We start from the raw sequence: 11,450 nt of genomic DNA, 5'->3' as shown, positions 1-11,450 counted from the left end.
AGGTCACCAATGTGCATTACATTTTCCATTTGGTTCCTGAATGGGTCTGGCAGAAAGTTCCCCCCTCGCTTTTCCTTTGCATGGAGGATTAAGTTGAAGTCACCGCCTACGATGGTATTGTTGTTGTCTCCTTCCAGAATGTGATTGCTAAGAGTTTCCCAGCAATTTCCTTTATCCCTGTAGTGATTGGGGACATATACGTTGAAGATGACAATCTGTTGATGGCTGTTATTGTTCCTCAGGACTGATTTTATCCAATGTTGATCGACTATCTCAGATTCACATTGCCAGTCAATCTGATTCCATATTGTAGTAATTCCTCCCGAAGCTCCTCGCGCTTCGCATATGCTTCCTCTGTAATTTTTATACTTTCCAATGATTTTGCTGATTTCTGCTTCTCTTTGTTTCGTTTCCTGAAGTAAAATGATGGATGGTTTCTCCTGCACTATAAGGTCTGTTAGAGCATTGATTTTAGCGGGGTGCCCAAGTCCCCTGCTGTTCCATGAGAGAATTTTGATCATTTCAAACCAATATTTCGAGAAGGTGCTCTGCCTCCTTTGTCTTTGCTGGCTACTTCTTGATCTTTTGTGGCCTGAATGTAGGATTCTATTGGATGCTGCAGGCCTAGTGCTATGTCTTTTTGCGCGTTTTCATCCCTGTGCTGCTTTGTAGTCTTTCTTCCCGGCTTCTTTTGTCCATCAAAGGAGGAACCCTGATCCTTAGAGTTGCTACGGGTAATTCTAGGAGGGAGAGGTTCAGTTAAGAGAGGGGGGTGGGCACTCGTATGAGGGGAGGAGGACTGTTCAGGAGGGGAGGAGGGTTGGGCAGAGGGGTTCGAGGGGAAAGGGATCGAGGGGGAAGGATCATCTTCAGGGAGGGAAAGAATATGGAAAGGGTTGGTGGATGGAGGAGAATGAAGGGGATTTTCAAGAACGGGGGAGTGAGATAGATGAGGAGGGAGAGGCGGAGGAGACTGGATATGGGCAGAGGTTTTAAGAGATGAGGGACCAGGTTCGTTGGGTAAAGGGGGGCTAGGGGCAGATTTTTTTTTTTTTACCACTTCCCATTGCTGATCTTGAGTATTATTATCCACATTAATAATCTTAGTGCAGCGATTGGAAAAATGACCATACTCATGACATACCTTACATTTGAAGGGAATCTGTTCATAGTCGAGCTGTTGTATGTGTGACCATTCATCGACTTTGATCTTGATAGCTTCTGGAAGTCCTTTGCCCAGATCGACCTCGACGCAGATACGAGCGCAGGCTTGCATGTTGTCTCTTGGTTCGCTTCTGTCAATAAATTTGCCGACTGCGTTTCCAATGGCTCTTACAGAGTCATCTCCCCAGCAGTGTAATGGGAGATGTGGGAGACGAACCCAAACAAGAACTGCATTAGGAATGTTGAGCTCTGGGTCGAAGTCTGGAGTCCACTTGTTTAGGTACAGACCTCTGGAGTCCATAAAATATGGTCCGTTGCGAAATATCAGATCCTTGTCATTCTTTGTCTCGAAGTGAAAGGTAAAGTAGCCTTTCCCGCAGAATCTAATGGCAATTTTTCCTTGTATTTTGTCCAGCCAGTTTCTTTCCACCCACCTCTGCACAGTTTTAGGTGAGGGCCAAAGACCAGTGAATTGTCCGATCAAACCTTTCTCGGCCAAAGCTAGAGCAACCAATCTAGGCACAGAAGGAGGAAGGGAAACCTCCTGAAGTCCTTCTAATTTTTTAACAAATTTGGAGAGTGATGGTCGATCTCGTTGAGGCGGCAGAGAGCTGACAAGAGCCGAGAAGGCCTGTTGCTGGGCGAACTCCTCCGGCGGAGTCTCCGGAGAAGCCATCGGGGGGAGAGCGCAGACCAGAAAGCCGAAGGCGGCAGGCTGCGCGCGCTAGGGTTCACCGCAGAGCGAAAAAATTCTTAAACCATTCACAGCAAAGTGGAAATTAGGGTTTATAATTAATATTAATCCATATGGTTTAATATTATTCCCTAGGGTTTATAATTCCTTAGATTTTTATTATTAAACCTAAGGGATTATAAACCCAAATGAAGTAATATTATAAACCCAAGGTATATAAACCATAAGATAAATATAATTAACCCTTGAATAAAGATGGTTGATCATGGTCAACCATGGTCCAACGTTGCATTGTGACAAGGGTTGTCTCAAAATGAAAATCAACCATTGTCAACCATGTTTATTTTAGGGTTTATAATATTTTTATTAGGGTTTATTATCCCATGGGTTAATATTATTGCCTTTGGTTCATAATCCCTTGGGGTTTTAGTATTAAACCTTGGGATTATGAACCCTTACATTAGTAAACCAAATGGATTCATATTATAAACCCAAGGGTTAATACTAACGCTCCAAGGTATTATAAATCGAAGGGACTAATATTATTAAACCCAATGGACTAATATTATAAATTTAAGGTATATAAACCCTTAGTTGACCATGATTTATATTGAACATAAGGGATTAATATTATAAACCTATGAATAATATTATACCCTAGGAATATGAAAACTTAGATTAATATACCAAGGCATTGATATTATAAACCCAAAGGATTAATACTATAAACCCAAGGGAATATAAACCCTAGGATTTTTTTAGTAATAATCCCTTGGGTTTATAATCCCTTAAGGCTTTAGTATTAATCCCTTTGGTTTATCATTCTCTTGGGTTTATAATATCAATCCCTAGAGTTTATTAATCTAAGGGTTCATATTCCTAGGGTTTATATTTATATTAGATAATTTCAAATTAAATAATAATAAATAACATTTAATATTAAATAATAATGATAATTATAATGATATTGATTATAATGATAATAATAATATTTTTATTGTAATAGTGTTTTTGGTAAATACAAATGGTATATTTATCAATAATAAATATAAATAAAATCTTTGACTATATCAACCACATTAATATTTTTTAATATAATTGTACTAATATAATATTATTTACAAATTAAATTAATTCTTAAACTTAATTTATGCTCTTCATTACTTATATATACCACTCACCCACTCATAACATATTTCCTTATCTTAAAATAATATATAAAAAAACATATCATTAAAAAATGATAAACCATTCAAGATTCCAATATTGACAATTCTTTATTGTCATATTACTTAATGATGATACAATTATTATATTTAACTTTAAATATTGGTTGTGATAATATTATATTATCCAAGGTTCAATATACTATTTTGGCATCGATATATATTTATTTGACATCAATATACTATTTTGGCATTGGTATATATTTATTTATTTGACATGATATGGTATCTATCGAATACATATTTTTATTCTTCTTTTATAAACTCTCACCTTTATATAAATTTTAAAATTAATATAAAGATTGTCCACAATCAAACATATATTGAAGTATCAAATCTAATGGATTCTCTACCTTTCTTTTATTAGCACATTACTTATTTATCGGCGCTTTTATATAAGATCATAATTATCCTATATAAATATAGATTATGTTGCTTCATCACGATGATAATTATTAGATAAAGATAGATATTGTTCCTTTATTTTATTAGTTTAGTTTAGATGAAGAATGATGATTGCGTATGTCATGATTAAATTTGTTAGTAGATATATCTGTGCATTCATTATAATTAGTTCCTAATTTAATTATACTAATTAAAGAATAGGAATGGTCATTGCATATGTCATAATTAGATTATTTATAAGATATACAATAACATATTTGAATATTTATTTATTAAAATATTTGAATATTCATTTATTAAAGATCTGGAATATATATTATTTAGGATTTTAATTAATATTTTAAGATTTTGGTTAAGTTTTATTAGTACAATCTGTTGAGGATAGGTTTTGTTAGCAAGGCGATCCAGGCCGTGTGTTAGCAGAGGAGACATGATAAAACATCCACTCAGCTTAAAATTAATGTGATCTAAAATACAATCTCCAAATAACTTTGACAAATTAAATACCCTAATTATAGACTCGTCCACAAACCCAAAAAATTTAAAATTTCAAAATTGCCTTTCATTAAATAATTTATTTAATTATTGAAAATATTAGGTATGGTGAAATATAAATGCTTTAGGATTCCACGACTTTTTGTTACTTTATTTTATTATTTTTTTGACTAAAGAACGATGATTGCGTATGCCATGATTAAATTTGTTAGAAAATATATACGCGCATTCATTTTAATTAGTTATTTGTTTAATTATACTAATGATTCACATGCAAAGGAAACGCATGAACTTTCCATGTCTATTTTATTTTAAAGTTTAAAGATTTATATAATATATAAATTCAAAATAATATATTTGGTTTTTTTTCCTGGATTCGAATGCGGAAGAGTCACTTTTTTAAGAAATTTTTTAAGTTTTTAATCAAATTTTTTATTTTTTTATTTTAAGGAGTTGTTTTTAGTATGAATTTTTAGATTTTTTGGTGTTAGAATTTTGCTGGAAAATTTGATGTGAAATTTTGATTTGTGTTATTTAAACTAGTTTTTTTGACTATATATATGGATACAACACTATGAAAAACCCCAGGGCACTTTGATTGTGTAGGGGTTACCTATCAAACTTGTAATTTCAATAAATTCCTGCCCGATTTTAGAGAAATTAGACCAAAAAAATCCAAAAAAAAACTTTACAAAAAATTCATTAAAAACAACTCAACCCATCAAACTTTTGATTTCAATAAATTCCTGCCAAATTTTAAAAAATTAAACCAAAAAAAACTTCCAAAATATTTCATTAAAAAAACAACTAATTATTTTAAATCTATTTTCAATAAATATATATATATATATATTATAATTAAATTATTCTTATATATATTACAACAACCCAGTTCAAATTCTCTATTATTTTTGGATGGAAGGGAAGAATAGATGGTTCCCCAGCCAAATAAAGAAAGGAAGGACAGATATTGAGTGGGTTTTCAATATCCAATGAATCTCAAGCTAAAAAGGATAAACATCCCCACCCGTATAAAAAAAATAAAACGACATTTATTTTGTTGATGATGAATTATATATGTATATAAAAATATAAATTAATGGATAATGGGAACGCATTAAGAGCGTGCGTTGTTTTTTTTGGATGGATATAATAGATATTAATGGATGATGCCAACGCATTAATAGCGTGCGTTTTTTTCAGTTAAATCGGAAAATCAATATAAATAGAATGATTATTCAGAACGATAATGGTAACGCATTAATGGCGCGCCTTTTTTTGGATTTGTTTTTAAATGGAAAAGTCAATATAACACAATGATCAATCAGTGGGATGTGTCATTTTTGAATGGGGTACCACTAGCAATTGCCCTAAAAAGTGCAAAAAGAGGCCGATAGATTTTTTAAATTGGAAATTGGAAAAATGATAAAAAAATGCATTTATAGATATGTATTCAGCTCATAAAAATGAAGGACCCCCATAACAAAAATGAAGGCCAGGATGAGTTTGGATGAGTTTGGCTAGTAATTGAAGGGTGAAATAATCACAAATATTCAAACTAAGAATATTAAATAATCACAAATTAACATAATAATATTGAAACATCATCAACATTGCTCAACATTACAATCATGGCTTATATTATGTTGCTTTGAAAAACATTTACAAACAATCATGCATTCTCCCTAAAATTCAGGTATTTATTGTCAATGGCATGTATGTCAGTGTCCAACATTCTTCAGTTTCTTGCAGACCCATCCTTCAAAGTATTAATCTGTTTCAGAATTAACCTGAATAATAGCACAAAACCACACTAGACAAATCTTGTTCCACCAAGAGTTCCACCACACCACTCAGTCGTGTGAGTCTCTCCCAATTTACATTTGAATAGATCCCAGAACTATAAAAGGTGAATGAATACTGAATATAAGCCATTTTTAGACTTAAGATTTAGCCGACCATTGATTCATCAGATCAACTTTGAACCAATTTAACATGCTTCATAGGGCTTCTAAATAACATCATATGCTTCCAGAAAATGAAGAAAATGGGAATGAAAACACACTACTGTTCAAATAAGTGCACAGACCCTTAGTATTGCAGCCTTTCATGGATATATCGAAGCTCTAAATTTAATTGCTTTTAATTCAATTTCTCATTAAAAAAATTGCATTTAGATCTTAAAAATACTGGAAATTAAGACAACATTACCTAAGACAAATCAGAGCACTGACAAGAAGCAGCCTTCAAACAGCTGATGGCCAGTGTTCATCTGTCCTTAAATTAAAAAACGGCATCTGACGTGTTCTTCAAATCAGAGCAACTTAAAACCAGACAACATGACCATTTGAAATCAAAAGAAAACCCAAACTGACTAAAAATATCTCCTTATATTACACAAAAAACTTACTTTAACAGCCGCATTCAAAAACTGGAGGGCATATGGAACAGAAAAGAGAGGAAGATACAGTGCACATGGAACAGAAAGGGGAGGAAAATACAGTGCATAGTTTGCCCAGTAGCAGTTGTCATGACCTAGGTCACTTCAAACAGTTTGATAGTGTAAAGGACCCTATGGATCACTTCTACCACCAAGAAACAAACCAGGTATACATTTATTAAAGGGCATGCTCTTCTCATCCCTTTTTGTGATTTTTGTTGCCAAAAGCAATGTTCTTTTCCATGGTGATGGTGTATGATTGAAGTTTTTAAACTTTTTTTCACAGCATATTAATAAGCGGAATTGGATGAAGAAAGTTCAGCAGGAATGGAACATTCTCCAAGAAAATTTACCAGGTTTTTTAGATGGAAATCATGATGTTTACATAGATTGTTAGGGAATAGATTATAGGAATCGCTTTCTTATCCTCATTCTGTATGCAAACTATTTATTCCTGTCCCATCCTAATACAAAAATTTTGCATTGATTGGACAGATACAATATTTGTGAGAATCTATGAGGATAGGATGGATTTGCTCAGGGCTGTGATTGTTGGAGCAGCTGGGACTCCATATCTATGAGGATAGGATGGATTTGCTCAGGGCTGTGATTGTTGGAGCAGCTGGGACTCCATATCAGGATGGGCTTTTCTTCTCTGATATTCATTTCCCATCCCAATATCCTGACGTACCACCTGTAAGTACTTAATTAGAACTGTTTGATTTTAAAGTGAATTTGAGATCAAGTTTTGTATTTAACTTCAATATGGAGGTCTCATTTCACTTTATGTTGGTTTTTAATTTTGTAGTTAGTACACTACCATTCTGGTGGCTTATCCTTGAATCCGAATCTGTATGATACTGGGAAAGTGTGTCTGAGCCTTTTAAACACATGGACAGGCAGGGGAAATGAAGTGTGGAATCCGTCATTATCAAACGTTCTACAAGTCCTTGTTTCCATTCAAGGACTGGTACTAAATGCTAATCCTTACTTTAATGAACCTGAATATGACAAACAGTTTGGTTCAGCTAAAGGGGAGAAAGACTCTCTAGCCTACAAAGAAAACTCTTCCTCCTATCATGCAAGTCAATGTTGTACATACTACGCAGCCCCCCAAAGGTAGAATCTCGGAAGATTTTCAGTTCTAATTATTTTCTTGTTTAACCCTTCTCTTCTGAATCATTTTAAATCGAGTTACTGTCGTTTGTGCAGCATTTTGAAATGTTTGTTAAAGAGCATTTTCAAAAACGCGGTCATTGGATTCTTCGTGCATGTGATGCGTATGTGAAAGGGGCTCAAGTTGGATTACTTTCAGAAGACTGTAGGTTGCCATCAAATGTTGAAGCAGAGTGTGACAATAAGAGTACTACTTCTGCTGGCTTCAAGCTTATGTTGCTTAAAATTGTTCCTAAACTTATTTCAGCCTTCAGCGAAATTGGAGTAGATTGCCAAGCATTTCAGGAGTCAATAGCCAAAGAATCCAAGGGACTAGGTGGACTGTGAGGGCATGTATTAATGATGAACAAATTCCATTAAAAATCTGATGCTCTGGATTATTTCAAAGGCATTCTGTGGTTTTCTAAAACTCTCAATTGCTTAGAAATTTGCAGATATGGACATAAATCCAATTCCAATATCAATTTACCATGTCCAATAATCTCAAGAATACAAATGATAAGAAACCATCATTACAGCCACCATAATAAAGAAATAAACTACACCTTGAGTCACAGGAAACAATATTTTGCAAAGAGAATAACATAAAAATGCGCCCTGAACAATTATTCAGAAAACTGAGGAACTGTAAGTAACTGTAATTCTTATCCTTAAACTTTCATCTTTTTCTGTTATAAATGTGATGGTGGTTAAATGAATGTATAAGATTTTTAAGATTTAGCCGCACTTCCGAAAAATCCACAATTGTTCGCACACAGAAGAGGCCCTTCGGGAGGCTGGCAGCCAGTCTCATCGTGATCTCTTTTCTTGCTTTCTTGAGCCATTATCTCTAAATAATTTAATGAAAACTGAGAATAGGAAGATGTATTTGTTAAAAAAATAATCCAATTACTGGATCTGTAGCGATCGCATTCAAGCGTTAAAACTTCAATTCCACGGTGTTAATCCGCCTCGGCATTTAAAGACTCAGGGAAACACAACAGGGTTCTGAAATAGAACTTATCAGAGATGCCTTTAAGAGATGGCAGTTTCGTCTGTTAATTCTGCCTTTCTTCAGTTTAGCACCTTAATTCCACCTGCTGTTTAGACCTGACCTGATTTTGACATAAAAAAGTTGGAAAAGAAATTTTAAAGCAGTGAAAACTGAGCAAAAAAAAATTAAATTAACGCACTATGGATCACAGAATACATGCGCATCCTCAGTATGGCAACAATTCCAGATTTTCGTTCCCTTTTTGCAAGTAAACGAAACTGCAACACCTTCAATAGGATCCGGATTCCCTTGAACTAAGCCTCAAAATCTCCAGTTCCGCAACGGTTCTACAGGTTGCTGGCGTGTTCTGATCCGATTCAGCTGTTTTATGCCTAAAAACTGCTAAAGACGGCTGTTCCGCTCCAAACTTGGTACAGTCGGAAGGATATTAGAAAAGCTACCAGGTCCATCCTAGACGCATCCACGCCGAATGAATAAAATCTCCTCCTTTCAGAAAACCCTCACGGATCTAAACAAATCCAGCCGTATATGCAGGTAACGAGGTGTCGTAAAAACCGGCTAAGGGCTAAGTCGTTTCCTGAACAAACACGGGAAAAAATGCCCACTCCGCCAGCTGAACAAACACGGGAAAAAATGCCCACTCCGCCAGCTGTCACATGAGAATGAAGGCTGAAAAAAGACGAAGCTAATTGTCAGGTCGCCAGGTGTCAGCGCGAGAATGAAAAGGACGACGAAAGGTCCCTTTCAAAGGAAGGCCTATCGGCCTAAATATGCAATGAATATCTTAAAGTAAAAAAAATATAAATATTTTTATGGATATTAAAAAGAGTAGTTTTTTTTTTTTACAAAAATTGGCAGTGGATATTAGATTAGATACTTGGTCTTAATATAAAAGAGTGGATTACAAAAGGTGGATCTAATTCCAGAAGTACCATATAAACTTGTAAGGCCGTGACATTTATGTTTATTTCACATCTCTTTTTTGTTGCTACTATGTGGTCAATATAAGTGATTTTCACAAGATAGTGGATACAAACAAACTGATTTAACAGTAGGCAATAAAACATGACAGCTTTCTAAATTAAGGGATTGGTTCCCATATTTTCCAGTCCGCCTCTGAGCAGAGCTCCAGCCATAAGAAGGGCTGCTTTGTTAGCTTCAATGTCCGCCTCCTTATTATTGGCTCTCAACACATGGTAGAAATTCAAATTCTGGAAAGAGTCTCCAAGGTCTGTAATTCTTTGGATCAGCCTTGCAAGCCTTAGATCCATTGGCTTAGAATGTGTCACCATAGTGTTAATGATAACCTGAGAGTCCCCGATAACATTAGCCTCCCTGATGTTCAACACTTTCAAAATCTTGAGTCCTTGGAAAAGAGCCAAAGCCTCAGCTTGAATACTAGAAGTGATGCCCAAACCCCAGGCGAAACTGTGGATCCTAAAGCCAGCTGGATTCAAAATGACTCCTCCAGCACCAACTCTTCCAGGATTACCCTTTGCAGCCCCATCAAAAAATAGAAAGTGTCTCTGGTGGTTTGCAATCCATTGTTGGAACTCTTTTGTTGTAGCCCTTATTTGCCAAACTTTTGGGAGGGAGATACTCTTTGCGAATTTTTGGAACTGAAGATCGAGAGAAGAGCCCCAAATTATATCTTGCTGGCTGAGACTTAAGTCATCTTTATGGTCTCTCAAACACTCTTTTAACTGGAATTTTATTTTAACTACCACAAGCTTGACATCCTGTTTGCAGTTTCTAAAGATCCTTTTATTTCGCTCAAGCCATACCTGCCAACAGATTATTTTAGGGAGGGTAGACCAAGCAGCTCTGATAATTTTGTTTTTTGGAGGAGGACCAGGATACCTTTGTAGCCATTTATCAAAGAAATCAGGGATGAAGGAAGGCAACGCGAAGCTGGAACTCAAAGTTCCCAGCAGCTCGGTCCAGATCTGCAATGTGAAGGTACATTCAAGCATCAGATGAGATACGGTTTCCTGGTTTACCTTACAAAGGCTGCACCTTGAAGGGCCGTGGAAACCTCGCTTCTGAAGATTATCATCTGTCAAGATTTTGGAGTGGCATAACAACCAGTTGAAGAAGTCAATTTTTGGCAAGGAGGGATAGTGCCATATCCCTTTCCACGGCTCTGGATTCGTGGCCACATGAGGGCGCTCACGTAGCTTGGCATATCCTTGAGTGATGGTATATTCACCAACCTGCACACCCCAACCTCTTAAGTCCCGCTTTCGAATTAGCATTGGAGCCAGTCCGTGGAGCTTGGAGAGCAAGACCTCGCGTTCCATATATAAATCTAGGGGGTTTCAAGATTCCAGCTAACCCGACAAGAATCCTGCCAGATAGATATGTCCCATAGGGACCACAGACCGGCCTCATTCATCCATCTGCGCAGTGCTTGAAGAGAGCGATAGTCACCCAGCGGATCGTTGTTCATAATTCTGTATGTCCAAAGATTGATCCTTTTTCCATTGCCGGGGACACAATAGGCATGAGCGTTAATAAGCGGACAGGCTTTGGTACAGAGCTTCAGAAAGGGCGAATATGGATGCGTTAGAGGGTGGTCCAAACAACCGGAGCATCGGCCTTTGAAGTATTTTTTCCAAAGAACTAATTCCGCCCAGCCAGGGTTAGGTGCAATAATTCTCCGGGTAAGCTTAGCTCCCATTGCAATATTGTGATACCCAAGATTTTTGAAGTTCAAGCCTCCTTCCAACAACGGTTTGGAGATGGATTCCCAATTGAGTAGTGGAATCTTTTTCTCATTTTGCTTGCCTCCCTTCCAAAAAAAAATTCGAATGATCTCCTCCATTTTTCTAAGAATGCCAGCGGGAGCAAGTAGGA

The 11,450-nt window shown here is 36.0% G+C and overlaps 1 protein-coding gene, 1 long non-coding RNA gene and 1 pseudogene across 2 annotated transcripts; 2 read left to right on the top strand and 1 right to left on the bottom strand.

Moving 5' to 3' along the window:
- Positions 1 to 5,669: 5,669 nt before the first annotated feature.
- LOC149230051 (putative ubiquitin-conjugating enzyme E2 38 pseudogene) lies at positions 5,670 to 7,005 on the top strand (annotated as a pseudogene).
- Positions 7,006 to 7,498: 493 nt separating this feature from the next.
- LOC149230050 (putative ubiquitin-conjugating enzyme E2 23) lies at positions 7,499 to 7,991 on the top strand. Its single transcript, XM_089378838.1, has 2 exons — positions 7,499 to 7,543; positions 7,637 to 7,991. Exons 1-2 carry the CDS (start codon positions 7,514 to 7,516, stop codon positions 7,925 to 7,927), a joined length of 321 nt encoding a protein of 106 aa, XP_089234964.1. The 5' UTR covers positions 7,499 to 7,513; the 3' UTR covers positions 7,928 to 7,991.
- Positions 7,992 to 8,467: 476 nt separating this feature from the next.
- Positions 8,468 to 9,362, bottom strand: LOC149230049 (uncharacterized). Its single transcript, XR_016247987.1, has 2 exons — positions 8,861 to 9,362; positions 8,468 to 8,694 (listed from the first exon to the last, which is right to left on the bottom strand). It is a non-coding gene; the product is annotated as an uncharacterized LOC149230049 (long non-coding RNA).
- Positions 9,363 to 11,450: the final 2,088 nt, after the last annotated feature.

This window comes from Pinus tabuliformis, chromosome J (assembly GCF_031772625.1).
Source record: "Pinus tabuliformis cultivar Carrire ecotype Pingquan chromosome J, CPIR1, whole genome shotgun sequence".
Lineage (NCBI taxonomy): Eukaryota > Viridiplantae > Streptophyta > Pinopsida > Pinales > Pinaceae > Pinus > Pinus tabuliformis.
Note: the sequence above shows the minus strand (reverse complement) of the source record. Positions and strands in the feature narration are given on the sequence as shown.

Coding starts and splice junctions, on each gene's coding strand:
- LOC149230050 (XM_089378838.1), top strand. CDS start 7,514: ATGTTGTACATACTACGCAGCCCCCCAAAG. Junction 7,544..7,636: donor TACTACGCAGCCCCCCAAAG/GTAGAATCTCGG, acceptor TCGTTTGTGCAG/CATTTTGAAATGTTTGTTAA.